A 22,351-nucleotide genomic window follows, 5' to 3' on the forward strand; every position below is an offset into this window, starting at 1 on the left:
TCCTATTAGTCTGAGTCCCCCCATAGAAAAACAACATATCGAATGACGAACGCACCATGAACTACGTCCCCGATTTGGACCGGGTGTCTTTTGATAACACGGCGACTGCAGCCTGCATCACCAAAGCTCGGTGAACTGCCCCACGATTTCAGTTGTAGAGCACCAGCCGCCACATAACTCCCTCCCTCTAAGGGCTTACCTGCCTGCCTTGCTTTTTCAACCGGGGATCGACTGTTTATCGAAAGGCAACAACTACCACACTTTACGAAACCTCCCCCCCCCTCCTTCGACAACCCCAGACAATATTGAACCGAAACTCCAGGCCCCATCAAGAGCTTCCAGCCCGAGGTTGGGGAACAACCACGACCAGCCAAGATGGCTACGATATTCCAGAGCTTCCGAAGCTCGACCCTGTCGAAGCGCCTGCTGATATATGCCCTTCGACGCCTGGAGTTGCTGGACGAGGAGACGTTGGACATGGAGAACCTGCAGTTCGCACTTGGCAGAACAACCACGGCCGAATTCAAGGATGTCGGCGTGCGCCTGAATGTATGTACCGCCGAACCCTGCCCAACTGGCGTCTGGTAGAGACGTTTAAACGTTTGATGGTTGACTAATACTCTTCTCCTGCCTGTTAGAAACTCGAGCAACTTCTCCAACTACCTGCCGCGTTCCAGATCCAGAAAGCAAAAGTCCTGAAGCTCAGCGTTACGATCCCCGTTGACTTCTACACGAGTCCCATAATCATCGAGATTGATGGTGTCGACGTTAGGTTAAAGGTATCCACCAGCGGCGACGACAACAAGACGAAGGCGGCGAGGTCGTCGGGCGAGGGGACCAAAGGACTGCCGAACACGGTAAACCTTGCCGAATCATTCCTCAACGAAGACGCTGCCCTGAAGGACGCCTCGCTTGCCGATGAGAAGAGAAAGCTGGAAGACGCTCTGGCGGCCGAGACACAGGACCTCGGTAGCTCAGTGGCCATGAGTGAGAGTTCTCTAAGCGACGATGGCAGCCAGTTTGGTACAGGCCAGCCGCTCTCCCTGCCGGGATTCCTGGCAGGCTTCCTCCAAGGCATTGTCGACCGCATTCAGGTGCGCATCCGGGGTGTAACATTTCAGATGGACGTTGAAGTGCCCGTTGAACCAAATTCAACAACCCCCGAGTTGGTCACTTTCCAGCTTGCTCTGGATCGCATAGATGTGGAAGGGGTTACAGCTGAGGCGCATAGTGAAGAGGGTGCCCCAACTATTGTACCCAAGGAGGGGAAGCGCCATATCGCCCTATCCAAGATAAGGGCGTATCTAATCTCGGAAGCCAATGTCTTTTCACAGTTTGCACGCTCGCCATCGGTTTCATCGCCCTCAGTTTCCCAGTCTCCATCGTTCAGCGAGCGTAGTGGCCTGTCAAGAGAGAACACTTTCCAACCCAGCCTGCACGAAAGCTATCTCTCCGACTCAGCAGATCTTTCCGAGGTTGACGATGCTCTGTTGCAAGATAGCGAGGAGGCCTTCAACATACCGTACGACTTCTCACCAAGTCAGCCGGAGGAGCCCGTGGAGGAAGAAGAAACAAACACCCCGCGAGCATCAGTGTATCAAGATTTTTCTCCTCGAGGACGTGTACCGGTGTCACATTCTACTGTATTTGGCGATGATGATCGTGCTGCCCCATGGGCTAGCTTTCAACGAGAGGCAAGGTCAGAACCATCGCTGCAGCCCATTGAGGGGATTACTTCAACTATGCTACCCGACTCTGGAGACTTGATGTCATCACAACACTCTAGCACCGCCAGTCACAGTTCGGGCCCCGCAGAAGATGAAGACCTTGCTCAGTCTCATGTCTTTACCCACGAGGAAGCTGAAAGCATGTACATGAGCGCATTCTCTCAAGCTGACCCTCAGCCTGCGGGATCACGGATGCCAGGGGGCTGGGACGCGGATTCGAGCCCCGAGGCCTCTCCGACGTTAAAGAAGGCCAGCCCAGCCCTGGGACAGCCATCACCACCAGCACCCAGACCTGCCGAAGCCAATGAGTCGCCGGAACCCGAATTCTCTGACGTCCCAGTAGCGCCTCAACCTACAAGCTCAACGACACCTGACGTGGTTGAGACCAAGGTCGAGGACGAAGTTGAACCCGTAGAGCCGGCAAACACAAGTCCCGAGCATGATGATTCTGCAGACGCCCCTGCCCCGGCAGAGGATGTTGCAACCCCGAGGGGACCAACTAGACTCGTAAAGGAGATCTTGTCGCTCAACAGCATATCATTATACGTTCCATCATTACATCAAAATATACATGTGCCTGCCGATGCACAGGCATCCGTCTTGCAGCAACCAGGGTCTCCAGGACTGGCCAGATCTGTTGCACCTCAGGTTCCTGGAGCGTTTTCCGTATACTCCACATCGCCAGAAATGAAATCGAGCATTGCCCCGCGGTCGCCCGGGCTCTTGGCACCGGAGCCACGGAACGATGGAGATGTGGAGGTTCATCTATCACCACTAGAGGTTCGCTTCGATGCGTCCTTGGCATACCTTCTCGCAGTCGTGGTAGGGAAGCTTATGGATGCTCTGAAAGGCAGCAGTTCTACACCTGCCCCAAAGGCAACTGCTGTGGCCAAACAACAACAGGACTCCTCAATGCCCGAAGTTAAAGTAGTATTTGAGAAGATCTCGCTGCACTTTCTCCATCAGCTGGGCGGTGTTGCTGATACAGCAGAGAGAATATTTGGCTCTAGTGGACTGCCGATGCAGCCTTTGATCCTCCTCCGGACGGAATTAGACAACCTTAGTATATCTCTCAAGAGTGTTAAACAATCGCTCGAGACGACCATCGATCTCGAAAAGTTCCGCTTCGGTTACGTCAAGGATGATATTGTCTCCTTTGACCAGAGCCTTCAGATGCGGGCGTCTGTCATGGACAAATTCCCTTCCGCCGGCTCCGACATATCCGTCAAGGTGATAAAGTCCCCTGACTCTACTCGGACGGAGGTCACCACGCTACCACTGCTCGTGCAACTCGACCTGCAAAGGCTAGACGAGACCTTCAGTTGGTTTGGCGGATTGAGCAGTTTTCTCAACATGAGCTCGTCAATGTCGTCCAGTGCATCCCCGTCAATTAGAACACCTGTACAGCCGCCCCCGAAACCCCGAGGTGTCCGGTTTGATGCCCCGATCAACCCAGACGACAAGTCAGCGGCGTCAGAGAATAAGATGGACATGAGGATCGGTGGTTTCAACCTGGAGCTCAAGGGCAAGGAGTGCAGCGTTGGCCTCGAGACCAGTGCAGTCAAGATGGTTAGTCGAGAACTTGGCATCGGATTTGCAATCAGCAAGGTGCGTCTTGCCGGTCCGTACATCAGGAAATCTAGACAGGAGCCTCCCATCTCAGCCGAAATTGGAGGCGTACGGTTCGAATATCTTGCGACACCAAAGGACAAGGACCTCGAACGACTGCTAGAACTCATCATCCCGTCCAAAGTCAAGTTCGACCAAGGTGACGACGAAATCATGGTGGACACTCTGCTCAGACAGAGAAGAAAGGGAGCCGTCCTTCGGGTCACGCTAGATCAGTTCAGTGTTAGGGTTGAGCGCATGCACCAGCTCAACTGCCTTCCCGCGCTGGGAGAAGAGGTTGCGCGACTGGCCACTGTAGCCAAGTATCTCCCAGAGGATGACCGGCCTGGTGTGCTACTCCTAGCTGAGATTAAGGAGTTGGGAGCTGTTGTCGACGTTGGAGGCAAGATTGGCATGATCAACGCTAACCTCAAGGGATTCGAGGTTGCCCAGATTACGGTACCCTCGTTGGTGGCATTCGGCGTCCACGCCATCTCTGTGAATCGCAACCATCGAGAGGACCTTGTGAGTTCATCAACGACATTACCGCCGGGGACGCTCACGCAAGGCCCCGTGCTCATGGTCCGCATGATCGGGGACGAGATGGAGCCAGTGATTAAAGTTAAAATGCGCGACGTTACAGTTGACTACCGGGTGCCCACCATCATGGACGTCTTGGGACTCGGTGAGGATGCTACCCCCCAGGATTTCGAGGCCAGCCTCGCTGCGTCTGTGGCCAACCTCGGTGAGCAAGCTCACACTGCTTTGATCGGCAAGAAGCCTCAACCGTCTCGATTGCCAGAACCTTCTCGGCCCAACAATAAGCCTATGATGGTTGATCTTGTTTTCCGCGATTGCTTAATTGGTCTCAACCCCCTGGGCCTTCCATCAAAACTCCTCATCGCATTGACGGATGCCCGGCTTCAAGTGGTTCTTCCCAAGGACGTGGATACCACAGCAACATTGGATCTGAACAAAGCCTCAATTCTACTCATTGACGACGTGGCTAACATAGGTGCAAGTGCCTCCAACGTGAATCGCCGGCAGTCTGCAGACATGTCGTCTCAGCAGGTGTCCCGACTTACTTCTCAAGGGTTTGTTAGCATTTGCTACATCTCGTCAGCGAAGGCCATCGTGAAGGTTATCGAAAGTCGAGAAGATGGTGAAAAGCACATTGATGTCGAACTCCGTGACGATCTACTTGTTTTGGAGACGTGTGCCGATTCCACGCAGACTCTCATCACCCTTGCCAACGCATTGAAGCCGCCTACCCCGCCCAGCAAGGAGAATAAGTACAGGACAAAAGTTGTGCCTGTGCAAGACCTCCTTGCATCAATTTCCGCGGAGGCGTTTGGAAAGGCAGAAGGAGACTATGATTTTGATAAGGACTTTGAACTCGCCCAAGAGCTTGGCGGTGACGATGATTACGACGTAGCAAGTGATGCCAGCCCGTTGCAAGTTGATTCACGATACTACGAGAACGCGGGTCCTTCAGATACCCTCTTTGACGCAGAGGGCTCAGTCACGTCGAATGCCACGACGACACAAGACACCCACGACGGCGTCTTGCTAACCAGCTTCAATGCCAGCGGGTCGGCCCACGTATCAGACGATGGAAGCGACCTAGTGATTCACGATAACTTTTTTGACAAGGGACCAGACGTGGACGGGAGAGCGCAAATATGGAACTCGTCCAAGAACACCTATGATAAAGCCCCCAAGGAACTCATCAGGAAGGCCCCTCTCAGAGTCTCTGTCCGCGATGTGCACGTCATCTGGAACCTCTTTGACGGATACGACTGGGAGCGTACGCGAAGCGTCATTTCGAAAGCTGTACAGGATGTCGAAGAAAAGGCCTACGAGCGCCGCCGACGTTCAGAGCGCACTGCGTTTGAGGATGATGCCGAGGAAGACGAGACGGTTATTGGTGACTTCCTCTTCAACTCCATCTACATTGGCATCTCAACCAAGCAGGACCCTCGAGAGCTTGCGCAAATGGTCAATCAGGAGTTGAACGACAATGCCACTGAGACCGAGTCACTTGCCACGACTGCCTTTACGACCGCGACAGGCCGGGCTGGTGGTGCTCACAAACCCAAAAAGAGACTGAGGCTGAATCGAAGCAAGCATCACAAAATCACGTTCGAACTACAGGGTGTCAACGTTGACTTGATTGCATTCCCGCCTGATTCGGGCGAGACGCAGAGCTCCATCGACGTGCGGGTACAGCACCTGGACGTCTTCGACCATGTGCCGACGTCAACGTGGAAGAAGTTTGCAACCTACGACCAAGATGCTGGAGAGCGGGAGATGGGCACTAGCATGGCTCACCTCGAACTTCTCAACGTCAAGCCTCAACCAGACCTCGCGGCGTCTGAGATGGTGCTCAGAGTCACGGTCCTGCCCCTCAGGCTTCATGTTGACCAAGATGCCCTCGACTTCATCACTAGGTTCTTCGAGTTCAAAGACGACAACGCACCTGTACACAGCTCACCCAGCGATATTCCATTTCTCCAGAGAGTCGAGGTGCACGATATTCCTGTCAAGTTGGACTTTAAGCCCAAGCGTGTCGACTATGCGGGATTGAAGTCGGGACGAACCACGGAGTTCATGAACTTTATCATCCTTGACGAGGCTCGGCTGACTTTGAGGCATACCATCATCTACGGCGTTTCCGGTTTTGACAGAATGGGCAAGATTCTAAACGACATCTGGATGCCGGATGTCAAGGGCACTCAGCTGGCTGGCGTTCTTGCTGGTCTTGCGCCAGTCAGAGGCATTGTTAATATCGGCAGCGGCTTCAAGGAGCTCATTGAGGTTCCCATCAAGGAATACAAGAAGGATGGGCGTATCGTTCGCAGCATTGGCAAGGGTGCGGCGGCTTTTGCCCGTACGACGGGCACCGAGATGGTGAAATTTGGAGCCAAATTGGCAATTGGAACGCAGTACGCACTGCAGGGCGCCGAGGGCCTTCTCAACAAGCCGCAATCAGACAACACATGGGAGGAGGCGGATCTCGATCCAGAGGAGAAGAAGCAGATCTCCCTGTACGCGGACCAGCCCACGGGCGTTATTCAGGGCCTCCGAGGCGGTTACTCGAGTTTGACACGAGACTTGAACATGGCCCGTGACGCCATCATTGCGGTGCCGGGCGAAGTTATGGATAGCCAGAGCGCACAGGGTCTCGCAAAGGCAGTATGGAAGCGAGCACCGACCATCATCTTCCGGCCGGCCATTGGAGCTACCAAGGTTATTGGCCAGACTTTGATGGGCGCAACGAACAGCTTAGATCCGCAGAACCGGCGTAGGGCGGAGGAAGTACGTAACCCCCCCCCCCCCCCCCCCCCCCTTTTTTTTTTTTAGACGAGATGTCGGGACGTTGACTGACTTGTTTTGCAGAAATACAAACGGCACTAGACTCGAGTGGACACATTCGCACACGCGTGAATACATCAGATACCAGAACGGAGATGTTTCAAATGGCTTGGGGTTCACACGACCCAATACGACTGCATGAGACTGCATCATAGACTGGCGAAGGGTTTATTTTTTTTTTCTTGGGTTTATTTTCTTTCCCTTGGTTCTCTACAAATCGCGGGCACCAGAGAATGTCACAGGATGGGACGCTGAAAAAGAAATGTAAAAGATCAATTATACTTGATTCTTCTCTTGAACCAAACATCTTTCAACTTAGTCGGTCTGGTGTCTAGGTGGGAGGCAGTGGGATGGATACCAGGATCAGGTTTTTTATTTCTTTTTATTATTTTTGCTCCGTGGTTTTTATCTATTTAATTATTTTTAAGAAAGTGAAAGGGACGGAGTCGTGGGATTTGCGCCCGGAAGTGGGCATTAGGCGTTTCTAATATCAAATTCAAAAAAATGATTAAACCGGTGATTTGTGGTTTGAGTGCTTATCAAGCAAGAGTCTGGGGAGGGGTTGGTCCAAAAAAAAAAAAAAAAACGATGATGATTCTTAGACTGGATGTCGGACTCGGATGTGTTCAAGGCGCCGGATGATCGGAAATAGAATCCCCATATTTTTTTGGACTGTGTGTGTCCCTTTTCGCGCGCGCGCGCGAGCATATTTGGGTTTTGTTTGCATTGTCCAGCGGGTGGGTGCCGGGGTGATCACGTCAATGAAGAGCTGCAGGTTGCGATGCCTGTGATTGGCTTGTGCTGTACCCGTGGCCCCCCGTCGTCCGATCTAAGTTGAGGACATAAACTTGCAGGGAGGGGGGGGGGGGGCATGTCTTTAGGACAACGGCCTTTGTATTTTATTTTATTCTAGGTTCGTTTTCAGCGCGAAAGCGCGAGGGAGAAATGGGAAAGTAAAAAAAAAAAATTTATTTAAAAAAGTGAAAAAGACGAATCAGGCCGGGGGTGAGAATGCCATATGCGACGAGAAGGTTATCGGATGCTTACATAGGAGGAGGGGAGGGGTTCAGGGGACCTCGTCAACTTATTCTCGGCGTATTAGCAGCCATGTTGGAAACTCTGATAGAGTCTTTCATTTCGCCTATCACGTCCATCACGTTCTCTGTCTTGTCGTATGTTCCCAGCAGTTACCCATATCTAGTAGAGCTAGTGTTTATGAGCCTAGGTAGGGGAAGTACTTACTACTGTCTAAAGTACCAGTAGCAATACGTAGTAGAGGAGGGGAGACGCCCCTCTCTTGGTGACAAATCGAATTATCCTCTTCTTGTATTTTTATTTTTTTTTCTCATCTACTGTATTTCCCCCGTATCCATGCACAAAAAGGAGTAATTCAAATCCCCGTCAGCGATGCGAACGAAAGAAATGGTATTCCCAACCCCTCCTTATCCCTACCAACTAATCCCCGCCGGCCCGCTATGGTAACCCTCTGTGCATTGCTCCATCCGTTGTTTAATTGCTCAGCTTTCCGATTCCCAAATATCATGGCGTCATCGGCGTTCTGGCCGATCGGAATCCCTCGCTGATTATCAGCTCCGCGCTTTCCTGTAAGCTGAACGGGACCCCTTTCTGGGCTTAGAGTGTGTACCACCACAGACAAGGGGGAGAGAGAGAGAGAGAGAAAGAGAAAAAAAAAAAAAAAACGAAATTCCCCGTTCCGTGTCCCACTGGTTGGTGGTACCCTCTCCTTTGCCTTACGAGGACACCTTGGCTAGTCTCTTTTGAAATGCGGAAAGGGTTTAGTTGATGCTACGGCGCAGTTTTGACTCGCGCGTTGTCGTATTCTCCGTTGAGGCTTTTGTCTTCCCTTCTCTTAATATTCGTGACATTTCCTCCCCTTTGACTCTACCTCCCTCTCATCTCACCTACTCCTCATCTCCAGCCTTCAGCTTCCAGCTCTCCGGGTAACTTGACAAGAAGACTTTCTCTGTTAGTCCTCGGTTTTTGCGCTGAACTGAACATCTCACCCTCCACCCCTCCCGGTTTTCCGAGTTTGGTGTCTTTTAATATACAATCTGGGGGTTTTTTTTTTGCCCGTTGTTCGCTTTTCCCAACTTACCCCGCCTCCACCATCGGAACTTGCCCCGCCGTGTTTGTTGTCGCGCCGCAGTCGCAAAGTCGCAAAACGAGGTCCCTGAAGTTTGTATAGTCGATATCACATCGCCGCCCGTCACCACCATAAACCGCTACCATGTCGGACGGGAAGCGCGCTGTTGACTCGGACAAGGGTTCGTTTCTTTCCCTTTTTTTGTTTTATTTTCCAGTTGATATGCAATTGGCATCCCCCCCGCGCGCGTCGTGATCCCGAGCTAACCCGAACACTGCCGAATACAGTCTGGACAACCCTCATCACAAACCTCGAATACCTCCCCGGCCTCCTGACTCTTCACCACTCCCTCATCAAGTCCGGCTCTCAATACCCACTGGTCGCCCTTTACACAGACTCCTTCCCGGAAAAGGGCCTCGCCGCCCTCGAGCGTCGCGGCATTCCCGCCCAGCGCATCGAGTACCTCCTGCCAACCAAGGGTCGGGATTACTCCAATGACCCGCGCTTCTACGACTGCTGGAGCAAGCTCACCCCCTTCTCGCTGGACCAGTACAAGCGCGTCGTGCAGCTCGACTCCGACATGTTGGTGCTGCGCAACATGGACGAGCTGATGGAGCTCGAGCTCGACGACGGTGACTTCGCGGCGGAAAACACCCCCGGCGCCGCCATCGGATCACCGAAGCGCCTCGACGCCGAGAGCGGCTACGGATCCGGTGAGGACCAGACGGCCACCGCTGACGCCACGAACCCGGCCGCGAACAACCCTAGCACCAGAGTCTTCGCCGCCGGCCACGCCTGCGTGTGCAACCCGCTCAACAAGCCGCACTACCCGCGCGACTGGACGCCCGAGAACTGCGCCTTCACGACGCAGCACTCCACCCCGGACGAGGCCCAGACCGTCTCGCCCGACCCCGTGACGGCCTCGCCCCTCGGCTTCATGAACGGCGGCCTCCAGGTCGTCAACCCTTCCAAGAAGCTCTTCCAGCAGATCGTAAAGCACATGGAGGACGGCGCCATGGACATGGACTTTGCCGACCAGAGCCTGCTCTCCGAGCTCTACCGCGGCCGCTGGGTGCCGCTGCCCTACGTCTACAACGCCCTAAAGACCCTGCGCTGGGACGGCGTGCACCACCAGATCTGGAGGGACGACGAGGTGCGCAACATCCACTACATCCTCGCGCCGAAGCCGTGGGACGAGATCGACGCCGATGGCAACTGGACCGGCACCGAGGAGAGCCATCGGTGGTGGGTTGATTATAACCGTGAGAGGCGGGAGGCGGAGAAGACAAAGGGTGTTGATGACGGTTTCTGAGCGTCCCCCTTTTTTTTTTTTTTTGTCTCATTTTTTTTTTTTTATAATATCCGGTTTGGTTTGTGTGGTGACCGACGTCAGGCACGGGCGGCATCAACTAGGAACAAAACGGCTTGTATTCTCTAAGTGAGCGAGCGGAGCGAAGGACGCTTAAGAATACGGTCGCTGGAGCGAGGTCACGTGACCTCGCGGCCGAGACGCGGCAGAGTGGGTCCGGAGGCCCGGAGCCAGCACGACACACCCCCCCAGACGGCGCGTAGTCGTCTGGAAAACCGCGCCTCGAGGCCATATCGCTACTATCGCCTAGATACAAGATTATGAGGCTATTCAGAGCCTCTTGTGAATATATATATAACAAAAGAGAGGTGTTGTTGTATTCGCCTCGGTCTTTGTGCTCGAAGTGATGTGAATATGGCGAAATTCGCCCTTGCGCGCCGCCTGGCGCAATAATCGCACTTTCCTTTATTCAACCGTCGTACTTGCCTCTTATTATTGCCAGTTGAATTTTCTGAAAATCCTGCCTTCTGATTGGCCCACAACGTGGGTTGCCCATCAGTTATTATTTCCTCTGCCCGTTGACTCTTCTGCAGCGGTTCCGGCCGTGGCCGAAGCGGCTGGTCTCCGTGCTGCCATTGACAGCCTTGTTGGAGGACACTTGCCGGCGGCTGTTCTCCCCGCGTACAACGTCCTGATGGACACGTACGCGGCCTCCCTCCGAGGTCGTTAAAAGAGCCCGCCCTACGGGGCGTAAGTACGCTTGCTTTTGCTCCTTTGGGAGCGTATCATGCTTCCTGGCCAGGGGCCAAGTCAAAATTTAACTTTCGGCCTCCGGGCCAGCATTGCTCGCGCGCACCTGTTTCTCTTCGCTTCTTGTGACTTGTGCCCGAATGTCTTGTAGGTTTAGAAGTGCCCTGAAGTGTTCGAACTTCGCTCGGGAGAGTGCTTTTGTGAGACCGTCTGCTGGCATCTCGTCGGTAGGCATATATACCACGTCGAACGTCTTCTTGGCATACTCTTGGCGTAGCCACATGTTCTGTATATCAACGTGGCGAAGGCGCGTTGAGATGCGTTCCTTGTCGCCTACTACCAGGCGAATCGTTTGGCGATTGTCACAATGGATCTTCCATACGTCTCCGAGGTCTAGTTCAATATCCCGAAATAAGCGTTTGAGAGCGATGGTCTCCTTAGCAGTGTTTTCGAGGCTAAGGAGTTCCGCTTCTGTAGTAGAAGTGGTAACGGTATTCTGTCTCGCGGCTTTCCACTGAATGGGACCGCCGAACAGTGAGATGATGTACCCTTGAGATGAACGCCGCGTCTCTTCGTCGTCTGCGAACGAGGCGTCGCCCGCAATTAGGAGAACTTGGGCACCTGCACCCCCCGAGCTACCGAAGCAGAGCGAAAGGTAGCGAGTGTGATAAAGATATCTAATGACTTGGTTCGCGGCCTTCTGATGTTCGAGAGACGGGTTCGTTAGGAACCTCGAGAGTATAGCGCAAGCGAAGGCGACGTCGGGGCGAATCATGATCGCAGTGTACAGAATTGAGCCGACCTTCTCTTGGTATTGCTTTACCTGGTCAGGGGTCGCTTCAGCGGTGTTCTTCTGGAGCGGGACGAATGGCAATGGTGTATGCGGCACGATCGAGTCGATAAGGTTGAATTTCTTCGCTACGCGTTCGATATATTGGTCGTGTGCGAGGTTAATTGTTCGCTTCTCACGGTCACGTATCACGCGAATGCCTAGATACCACTCGACAGGGCCTTGGTCCTTGAGTTCATACTCGGCTTTCACCCCGTTTATAACGTTTTGAGCAGCTTCGCGGTGGTCCCTATGGTATAAGACGAGGATATCGTCTACGTAGAAGAGTACCATCACTTTCTTGTCGTTTGAAGTGAAGAGACAGGGGTCTTCGCTTGCAGGCTTGAGTCCCAGGCGCCGCAGCGTTGATGAGAACTCCTTATACCAAAGGAGGGGAGCGTCTCGTAGCCCGTATAAGGCACGGCGGAGCTCGACGTACTTCCCGTTCTGTTTGAAGCCGTCTGGTAGGTAGCAGACGACAGGCGGGTCGTTCGGTCCTCTTGTTGCGTTTAGAAACGCATTGACTACGTCGAATTGGTCTACTTCAAGGTCGAATTCCGCCGCGAGCGCCATCGCTACTCTAAACGTCCTTGCTGCGAGGGTCGCTGCGTAGGTCTGTTCGAGAGGATGCTTCGCCTGGAGGTCGCCGCGGACGCAAATTCGTGCCTTGCAGCGGTCGAGGTAGCCGTCTTGATCAAGCTTGTAAGTGAACACCCACTTTAGAGGAATAGGTTTCGTAGACGCTTCGTGTTCGTCAATGATTTTCCAAGCGTCCATCTCCTCTAATTTACTTATCTCGGCTTGGGCCGCTTCGTAAAACAGGTTTCGGAGGTGGGTCGGCATTTTTTCAACACTTTTCCACGTTCGTGGGGGCTTTATAAGCTCATCTGTGTGTATTTTCACTCGCTGTGGAGTGACCGCTCTGGAGTGCTTCGCTTGGTGTATTGACGCGAAGACGAAGCAATGGAGCGTATAGTGGGCTTGGTTCGCTTCCTCCACAGCCTTCTGCTGATCAGGCATATAGGTATGGAAGAAAGTTTCCCAATTACGTTCCGTTTGTAGGAATGCGAAGTGTTGGGCGAAGCGAGGTGATCGTCTCGGTTTGCCCTGTTGTTGGCCGTAGTCCTTGCGGTTGTACACCCGCTTGGTCTTTATCTCGGGTTCGCGCCCGTTCCCATTATCCGAGTGTGGCCGCACCGGGTGAGTTGGGGAGTCACCCCCGAGATCATTACTCGAGTCGGCCTCCACGGCCGGTTCTCGTGGAGGTTCGTTGTTGGTCTTGACGTATATCACGTCTTCGACCGCCTCAGAGAGGGCTTCGTGCCCCGGGTCGGGAACGCCGGCGTCCATCGCTTCGGAGCTTTGTTGGCCGGTCGTTTGCCCGTCCGTCCCCTCCGGCGCTGCGGCCGGCTCAGGGGTCGGTTCCGGGGTGAGCAGGCCCTCTTCGCGTCGGCTGTTAACCGCGGAGCGTTTTACCGTTGTCTCTTCTGAGATTACGGTCGACGGCGCGAAGGCAGGTGGCAGGGGCTGCTCTTCAAGTGAAAATACGAGTTCGCTTGGTTTTGCGAGTCCGAGGAATTGGAGTCCTGGGTTCGCCGTAGCCGGAGGTTCCGAGATCTCCGTGGAGACTGTCTCGGCCACCTCCGCTTGTAAACTAGCTTTTGCATCGTCCTTCGAGTAGAACTTCGTCTCGTCAAAGGTAACGTTTCGCGTGATAATCACTTGATCAAGCGAGGGTATCCAGACTCTGTATAGGTTGTGAGCGTCCATAACGTAGCCCACCAGATATCCAATATGTCCTCGCGGTTCCACCTTGAAGTTACGTCTGTTCCTATCCGCTTCGCGGTCCTTTTTCAGGGGATAAGCCCTACACCCATACGCGTACGTCCAGCCCCAGTGGGGGCGAAGGTCGCGGGCGAGGCTCGCGCTGTATTGTGGTTGCCACCAGCGAAAATACTGTCGGAACCAGCTCTCTTCGACTTGAATTGGTGAGAGCCAAGCTCTTCGCTTCCGTGGTGACATATTGTACAGGTAGGCGGCTGCCATGACTGCTTCCACCCAGAGAGTAGTTGGCAGGCCCGCTGCGCTGAGCATCTTTATCGCTCGGGTTATTAATTCCTGGCCCGCTCGTTCGCCTCCGCCATTGGGTTCCTTGGTGTAGGGGGGTGTCTCTTCGATTTCAATCCCGTTATGCTGGGCCTAAAGTTGATACTCAGTCATTCCGTTTATCGCAATTACCGCGCGTTCTACGTCTTGTCTCAGCTTGCACAGGGTGACGCCTCGTTGGCGAGCGACCCATCGTTCGAAGTGCCTGAGAGCGTCGAAGACGAAGGTGTGCGATTTACTTACGCGCGGAAACGCGAAAAGACGACCGGTATATTCGTCTTTGATCACTAAGAGCCAGCGGTTCTTGTCAAAGCTTGTCGGGTAGTCGAAGAGATCCCATGAGACCCTATAGTACGGTCGAATTGCTTTCCGTTCAGAGGTTCGCCTCGAAATTAACTGTTTCGCGTGCGCTGTCGCGCAGTATTCGCATTCCAGACGCGTGGGTCCTTTTATCTTTACTCCTCTCACGTTTGACACCATTCGTTCTAGTGCGTCTGGTGCGAGGTGACCCGAACGAAGGTGCCATAACCAGGCGTCATCATACCTATCAGGTGGTTTACGAAGCGAGAGTCGAGCGGGATCCTGTACTGCAAGCACCAAATGGTTCACGATTCCTGCGTTACTCGAGGTAATTCGCTTCTGAGCAATATACTGGGAACCGGTCTTATATTCGAAGAAAGTAATGTTCATCTTCCTAACAAGATGCTTGACTACCACGCTGTTTTTGTACGTTCCCTGGCGAAGTGTGTTATCCAATCCGGAGTACCAGATGCCTGTCTTTCGGAGGAGTGCTTCCGAAACGATGTTAACGTGAAAGTTCTCTACGTATCCAACGTTATGGAGCGTAAGGTCTGCTGTGAGGTCTCCATCAGGGCCATTTAGTGCTTTTGGCAAGATCCACGTTCCCTTTGCTAGGATTGGGTACGAAGCAGTTCCTGAGTCGACTCTCTCGTCGCCGATGCACGTTTTAATAGAAGACGATTCAAGCAAGTCAAGGTTGTTAACAAGGTGCGTAGCTCCGCAGTTGTCGAGAACCGTGCTTCGTGACAGAACATGGGGTCCCGTCAGTGGGGTTGCAAATACGCTTGGTTGGTCGTAGTCCGAGTCGAAGTCGTCCGAAATTTCCCGGAGAAGTTCACGGCTGATCGTTACTGCGTGGATATTTCTCTTCAGTGTCACCTCTGACTCATTCTCCTCTTGCTGCGATTTCGCTTTAGAGCCGGTATTTCCTGACGACCTATTGCGAGGCGGCGCTGGGTTTCGGAAGCTGGGAGGTTCCGTCGCCCAGATCCAGCCTTTCCGAGCTAATTCGGCTCGGAGATCATAGTTCTCGGACTGATTGATACGCTTTCGAATCTCCTTGCACTCGTCCCTCGATAGTTTGTCCTGGGAAGGCTTGATTCGCCCGGTAAGGGCGTACTCCACGCGGGTGCACTCCAGGGGGTTTGCGTTGTGGGGTTTGTTGCAGGGGCACGCTTCGGATTTGCCTTTTCCTTTCGAACCGCTTTTTCCATCTGAGATTGCTTCGCTCGGGCGACCGGCAAGGGTAGCGTACACACCGCTTGTTTTACCCCGATTTTTGTCGTATAGGGTGTCCTCATACAGCAAGTCCTCCAGCATATCCCTGTATTCACTTACAGTAGGGATGCGGTCCCCCTTGCGCTCCATTTTGACAATTTCAGTGAGCTCGGAGGTCGCCCAGGAGGGGGCAAAACGGTGTCCCACCGCTCGAAGAAAAGTTTTCGAAGCGAGCGTTCCCTGGCTTTCCGGTATTCTGAATCGAAGCGCGCGGAGCAGTACTCGATGGAAGTCTCTTAGCCAGGTCTGGGGGTTTACGCTTGTGTTGGCCTTTTCCAGGAGGAGAAGGTACTCTTCGCGAACTGTAGTTTGACTGCTTGATTCGCTTGGAGCGTAGCGTTTCCGAAGGTACTGAATAAGAGCACGGAGTGAACGTTGGTTGTTCGCTAGGATCTCCGATCTCGCAGCGTAGAGGATGTCCTTGTCGACCGTTTCCTTAACCCAACGCTGAATAGAGTCGAAGTCCCGCTCCCGACGAGTTTTGAGGACGTCGCGGCCTGATTTTGAAGCGAGGTAGTTCGTATATCTTTCAAAGGTCCCGGGCGTGTTTTGCGTGAGAGTTGGTTGTGCTACAGGCTCCTGGAGTTCTTCCCCTGTATCGTCACTCGCTTCTGCCCTATGCTGGAGAATCGAATCGTAGGCTTTCCGCTTCCGATCATAGGTTCTACGCTGCTTTTCGTTCTGCTGCGTGATCCATGATTCGATCGAGAGTTCTTCATCGTCCTCTCTTGGGTCTGACGGAGACGTAGTGTCGTCTGGGTCTATGAGATCCCAGACGTCTGCTGCGTCGGCTTCGGCGTAGAGAGCGTCGTACCAAACGGGGAAGTCCCGGCGGCAGGTTAGCCTTGTCGTGCTCGTGAGAACAGATATCTGCGACGACATCTTCGTTGTAGAAGTTGCTGTTTGAAGCGAAATTTGTGAAGACCGTAAGGAGTTGATGGTGTTCCGCCACGAACCCTTCGTCTGGTTAACAGTAGAAAGGGGTGATGTGGTAAGCTGGGCTCATAACTGTGGTGACCGACGTCAGGCACGGGCGGCATCAACTAGGAACAAAACGGCTTGTATTCTCTAAGTGAGCGAGCGGAGCGAAGGACGCTTAAGAATACGGTCGCTGGAGCGAGGTCACGTGACCTCGCGGCCGAGACGCGGCAGAGTGGGTCCGGAGGCCCGGAGCCAGCACGACAGTTTGGTTGTTGGGATAGAGGAGCAATCCGTGTTCAATGCCTTTTTTTCTTCTTCTTCTTTTTATATATAAACATGATGGGGATGCGGGAGGTTAGACGCATTTTTGAGCGGTTTCGTCCTAGACGGAGATAATACCCTGGTATTAATCGTACTGAATCAAAAGACGCTTTTTGGAGCTTGGAGACGGTCTCGCGTATGAGGGCCTTTTCTTACTTCTTCCTGGACTCTTGAGACGTATGTTTGAGTTGTAGGCGTTCGTTGTCTAACGAGCCCATCTGTTCGGTGGAGAGAGAGTGGGCAGGCATTATTCAAGCTGGCTCATCGCCATGAGTTTCATGAGCTCTTTTCTGGCATTGGGAATCATTGGTGTTGACGTTCTCGCATGTCGCGCCTAGGCATGCTTGAGCAGGCAAATACCGCTTGCGCAATTATGTCTAGATTTGAGATGGAGCGTACGACAGATTTTATAACATTTTTGTTGTAGCAGAATCTTATAAAAGAAGTTTTTCTAACCGTGAAGCAACCCGTTCCTGGCGGATGATATCATATGTTATGATATGTTGAAAAGGGGGAATACAGATCTAAACAGACTGTTTTACTTGTGCTGTCTGTTCCTGCCTCTGACAACTGTCTTGTTAGCCTTTACGCTTCTCGTTTACATGTATGATTCCTGCTAAAGTCTGTTAAAGTCCTTTCAAAATCCACATGTGTCTAGATGAAACTGCAAGTCAATATTCCGGTCCGCTGTTGAGATTGTGTTCACTGACCGGAACGTTGTTCCTGCTTTGACTTTGGGCATCTAACATGATGATGATGGAAAGTATTCTCTTATTCCGTTGGAAGAAATGTACCGCTGGCACTTTATCCTCTGCCTCACTACGCCTCTGGCCCTCGTTGTCTGCTTATCAACCGATATCATGATGGATACCCCTATCAAAAAAGCACTTTGGGATAGCTCCTAGGGATTCGTGTCGGAGACGTCAAAGAGTAAGTCCATTCGGACTTCATATCCGCGTCTAACTGCCAAAAAGTACAGACCCAACCCCTTTTTTGCGTCCTTGAAGCGATGCGACTGCCGAGCTGAATGTTACGAGAGGTGCGCTGGTCTTCTACGTAGACCATGGCAATCGGAACTTTTACATTTCTATCAAAGGCAGACGACGTGATATGTTGATGTGAACAAGTTTCCTTTCATACTGACGAGGTACAGATTAGACTACCTGGACTTCACCAAACTGAACCCCAGGGACAAACCATCTAGGAGAGACAAAAGTACGAATGCATCAACTGATACTTTCACGATACTTTCTCCAGTCCTAGGCAAGCAAAGTAGGGTTTGCCGTCCGCGTTTCAATAGGCAACATCACACTCGCTCTATTCTCCCAGGAATGCCACGATACTTACACGTCTCACATGTTGTCCTTCTCGCAGATGGGATGAAACATATCATTGGTTTCAATATCCCTTGCCTGCGACTAATATCGATGGATGGCTCTTACCTCCAATCAGCAGCCAAACGACCGACGACAGGCAGCGCTGTTCGAATCTGCGTCGGTTACCCATTTGGCAACTAACCAGCCCTCTAACAAATTGCTGCGCCCCACGACATCCGGAGCTGGCCCGGATGGTAAGTCGGCCCCAGTCTCGGGCCCCGACAAGTGCGGATTCCTCCAAGGCCGCTCCATCGCGGGCCCAGCTCGGCGGTACCACCGTCACCTCGGAGGCCCCTGACCCTGAACCTGGTCAGGAATGCTTTCTACACCGATGACATTGGCCTCCATTCTTCCGAACCGCCTTCTATATCGCCACCCCTGACCACTCATGTCGAAGCATTGCGGAAAAGCCAAAGACATCGTCTAGCCTTCTTGGAGGCATATTTCTTTTCAAGCTAGGGTGTTGCTGACACTGCCAAGGCTCACATACAGCATGGACTGCTTGTCGAACTTCGGCTTTGAACCAGCTTAGTTCTTCCCATCATGATACGAATTGTACTACGGCATGCCTCCGAGACGCGGCAGCGTCCCACGCTCAAAGGCGCCATTATGGCACCCCTGGCGAGGCAGCTAAGCCCGCAAGATTCAGTGTTACAACAGAAGTAGCGGTTCTGGACCTGGCGACAGATTGCCGGTAAAAACCACCCTGTCTGTACGTGCGCGCCAGTGGCAAGCGGATTGGAGGGGAGTGAAGAGATGACGTTCCACGCCGTCGAAGATCCTCCAGCTTTGACGTCGAGTGAGAGGCCAACCACGTCGTTTCCGCAACCCCTGTAGCATCCGTGAGGACAGCCGGTGAGAAGTGGCCTCGTTAGTGGACAAGAAGGCGCGGCGTGCCCGACGATGCCCCGTGTTTGACCGGCGATCACGACCTACAGGGCTATGGAGGCTAAGGGTCTTGTCCTAGAGGTGTGTGTGGCCTGGGCCGCCGTACAATTCCAAGGACGTATGCAGCCGGTGAGGCTCGGACGTCATGGTGCCATGTATAATCATCTTCGCAGAGGGACTTGCTTCATACGCATACATGGTTATTGGCCACGACGAGCTCGTTGAAGAAAGGCCCTGGTTCCAGCAAGCCATAAATCGAGCGCGCGGCTTACACGTATGCTGTCTTAGCGCATGCCAGGCCATCCATGACTTGGTTCCCCAAACCCATGTAGTGGAGTGCAGGTGACTGCCATCTTGATGTCGTCCGTGTCACCTTGGCTTTTCTAGGGAATCATCAAACTGCCTATTTCGTCACGTTTGAATCTTGATCAGCCCCCGTATTCTGCCAAGTCCGATATGGCCAAGATATTGCTTTGGCCGGATACGACCAATCCGTTTACGGCTGCCCTCAGACCTCAAGCCCCCCTGGTCATGTCAAAATATGGCCATCTCGAGGCACAAAACTCCAACATAGCGACGAGCTCGGCTTGCAGGGCTGTTGTGGCGCGAAGCTTACTGCGTAGACGAAAGGAGCGATGCGCCATCAGGAACCATGATGCTGGGACGGCGCGGGAGCTAATGCAGGAGGTCAACAAAAAGGCAGCTGGGGAGGCGACCCGGTACCTCCGGGGGAGTTGCGCCCGAGCTTTGACTACTCTGATAGAACAAAAGCCGGGTGAGTTGGTGATTTGGCCAGCTGGAAAATTTTGCGGTAGGGACACGTTCCGGCTCTGCAGCTGAGAATGTTCGGCATACAGGCGATGTAACGGTACTATACAAGAGAGCATTCTCATAGCCCATGGATTGGTTGATGAGTACCACGGCGGAGAGAGGGGTCATTTGACGCATGGACATTTTATCTGAGCGGTGACGATCAAGTGGCCCCCGATGGCCTGCCAGTTGAGCAATGAGACGGCGCAAACTCCGGCGGGCATGAAGTGCCGACAGATTGATTTCGGCAACTCGGGCAAAGTCGGCCATGTCCGCCTCGTTTTGATCGCTGCTTCGGGCCCTTTGGAGAAGGTCGCAAGCCGTTTCGCATCAGGGATGACTACCAGGGTGGTTCACTTCATAGCTGAACCGCAGGGCTAGAGAATGCAACCCTCGAGATACGTGCGGTTTGCTTCTCCGCGGCGGAGTGGTTTTCGTTGGGCTTTCGATATCGTGGTCGACAACGGTCACGTTGACAGCGTGTAAGTTGACATGCAGGGGGAAGCCTGTTGCTTCCGCGGGGGACACATGACGGATTCCGCCCTTGTAACTCAGGGCAGATAGTATTGACACGCGTGCTAATGCATATGAGCACATCGTATGGGCTGCAATAGCGACCGTGACCAGCTCTGGATATAGAGCATGCTGGTATACTGTATAACTGCTAGACTAGCCGAACATAAACAGACGGCACCATTTTGGTGGCGAATACGTAGGCGACGGCGGGCAAAATTAACTGAACGTGATTTGCTTGCCCATCAAACTTCTGAAGGCATCGTCAAGTGCCTTCCTCTTACGGGTCTTCTCTTCCTCGTCCCGGTCGAGGGGGTCAGGAGTAGTGTCATCGTCGTCCGACCCCGGCAGCTGAGGCATCCAAGCTCGAATCTGTCCGTCCAAGTGAGCAGTGTAAACTGCACCGCAAGCACTGCCTCCTCCCATGATAGGACCTTTCTGAAGCCGGTAGCCCCCATGTCCGCGCCATACCATGCTCATGGTACGGTTTTTAACGTTAAGTCCTCCAATGCCCTGACTGCCGGCAACTGTGGAAGGTCCAGGAACGCGTAGTCGAGATACGAGGCTGCCCTCGTGTAGGTCCATGACGAGGATTTCCTGCTCGTTCGGCCAGAAAAGAAGATCCCGGCGGGTGGGATTTAGCCTTGCAGGTGTAACAAACATATTGACTGTCTTCGGTTGCCTATTCTGTATCATGGAACCAAAACTTGCTAGCGTGTTCTTGCCAGTGGCAGCATCCCAAACACGTATCCGACGGTCGAGACCAGCGGATATGATGTACTTGCCATCATCAGTCCAAGTTAGTCCGTTGACGCCCTCATTATGGGCGCGAGCTGAAGTTCGATAATGCGGCATTTGATCCCAATCTAGACCGGATGCTACAGCGTGGTTGAAACGATGGACAATCCCCAAACTATCTTCCTGATCAAGTTGACCAACGAGGCCAGCGGCGCGCCTAACATCCCACACTCGGACTTTTCCGTCAACATGACCTGTGGCAACAATATGCTCGTGACGAGGGCTCCACGATACAGAAAGGACAGCGCCTCCGTGGGCAACAAGAGATTGGACTGAGGACCCGGACTTTAGGTCGATAAGGCGGACCGAAGAGTGCTGGGTTGCGCAGGCAACCAGAAGATGGTCAGCAACAGGACTCATGGCATGGGTGTAAATGTTTGCGTTCAAGTCAAAGCTGGCCGAAACTGTCATTCTCTGAGTGGACCATAGTTTAAGTGAGCGATCAAAGGAGCTCGAAAGAAAGGCCTCGGAATCAAAGGGGTAAAAGTCCAAGTGCGTGATGCCGTGCTTGTGAGCGTTGCTCTCGTCGCCGACAGAGCGGGCAACATCAGCAATCGGCCTGAAGATGTGAGAGGAATTCGCGTTGCTGGCATGATGGAGATCCCAAAGTTTTACTGAACCGTCAGCGCCTCCAGACACGAGGCTATACAATATCTTAGTCCAAGTTTGTTGTAGTAAAGGTATGCAAAGGATTATACTCACATTCGGCCATCGAACTTGTCCAACGCCAAGGCATTTACTCCGATTCTATGGGCCCAGAGGGATACATGTCTACCCTCCTCCTCGGGTTCGGCACCCTCACCATCGAATCGGTGCTGAGGAGCAGCAGCAAAGGACCGCACGAGATCGGATGTGGTTGCTCGTGCGAATGCGTCAGGGCTCAGCTCGCCCGTTGAGCGGGCAAACAGACGGGCCTGCATTCATCTGGAATTGAACCACACAGTTGAAGAAAAGATGAGTGGTACCTAAATGAAGTATCAGAGGTCGCAAACTGGCAAAGGTGGCGTAGAAAACCTCCTGTTCATGGAATCCCGAAGTTACGGCGTGATGATGTCAGCCACCACATGGAAGCTCTGCACTTATCAAGTTGCACAAGGTAGAGAGAGATTTGGCTGTCCTGAGTTGAACCTATAGTGAGTTTTAGAGCCTGGAGAGCCTGGAAGGGGGTAGTTAGGCACCTGAAAGTACTTAGCAGGCAGCGAGCACTCGCATCTCATTGGGCCGCAAGGCCAATGCCCCACTTGTCAAAGTCTTTCACTGAGTAGATACCAATAATCCCTCCCAAACGGAAGGAAGGAAGGACTGTCGTGCTAACTGTTGTTTCCTTACTGAGAATCA

General features: G+C 53.1%; 4 protein-coding genes across 4 annotated transcripts; 2 read left to right on the forward strand and 2 right to left on the reverse strand.

The window, feature by feature from the left end:
• Window positions 1–375: 375 nt before the first annotated feature.
• On the forward strand, window positions 376–6,752 carry CTRU02_200718 (ATG C terminal domain-containing protein; the record flags this gene model as incomplete). The annotated part of the gene is made up of 3 exons (XM_036718725.1): window positions 376–549; window positions 639–6,653; window positions 6,735–6,752. 3 exons carry the CDS (start codon window positions 376–378, stop codon window positions 6,750–6,752), a joined length of 6,207 nt encoding a protein of 2,068 aa, XP_036589725.1.
• A 2,206-nt stretch (window positions 6,753–8,958) lies between these two features.
• On the forward strand, window positions 8,959–10,126 carry CTRU02_200719 (glycosyl transferase family 8; the record flags this gene model as incomplete). The annotated part of the gene is made up of 2 exons (XM_036718726.1): window positions 8,959–8,995; window positions 9,102–10,126. 2 exons carry the CDS (start codon window positions 8,959–8,961, stop codon window positions 10,124–10,126), a joined length of 1,062 nt encoding a protein of 353 aa, XP_036589726.1.
• A 4,817-nt stretch (window positions 10,127–14,943) lies between these two features.
• On the reverse strand, window positions 14,944–16,268 carry CTRU02_200720 (reverse transcriptase domain protein; the record flags this gene model as incomplete). The annotated part of the gene is made up of 2 exons (XM_070203734.1): window positions 14,944–14,959; window positions 15,046–16,268. 2 exons carry the CDS (start codon window positions 16,266–16,268, stop codon window positions 14,944–14,946), a joined length of 1,239 nt encoding a protein of 412 aa, XP_070062316.1.
• A 4,166-nt stretch (window positions 16,269–20,434) lies between these two features.
• Window positions 20,435–21,933, reverse strand: CTRU02_200721 (DNA excision repair protein ercc-8; the record flags this gene model as incomplete). The annotated part of the gene is made up of 2 exons (XM_036718728.1): window positions 20,435–21,656; window positions 21,716–21,933. 2 exons carry the CDS (start codon window positions 21,931–21,933, stop codon window positions 20,435–20,437), a joined length of 1,440 nt encoding a protein of 479 aa, XP_036589729.1.
• Window positions 21,934–22,351: the final 418 nt, after the last annotated feature.

The sequence above is a fragment of the Colletotrichum truncatum genome (assembly GCF_014235925.2).
Source record: "Colletotrichum truncatum strain CMES1059 chromosome Unknown Contig_0001, whole genome shotgun sequence".
Taxonomy (NCBI): Eukaryota; Fungi; Ascomycota; class Sordariomycetes; order Glomerellales; family Glomerellaceae; genus Colletotrichum; species Colletotrichum truncatum.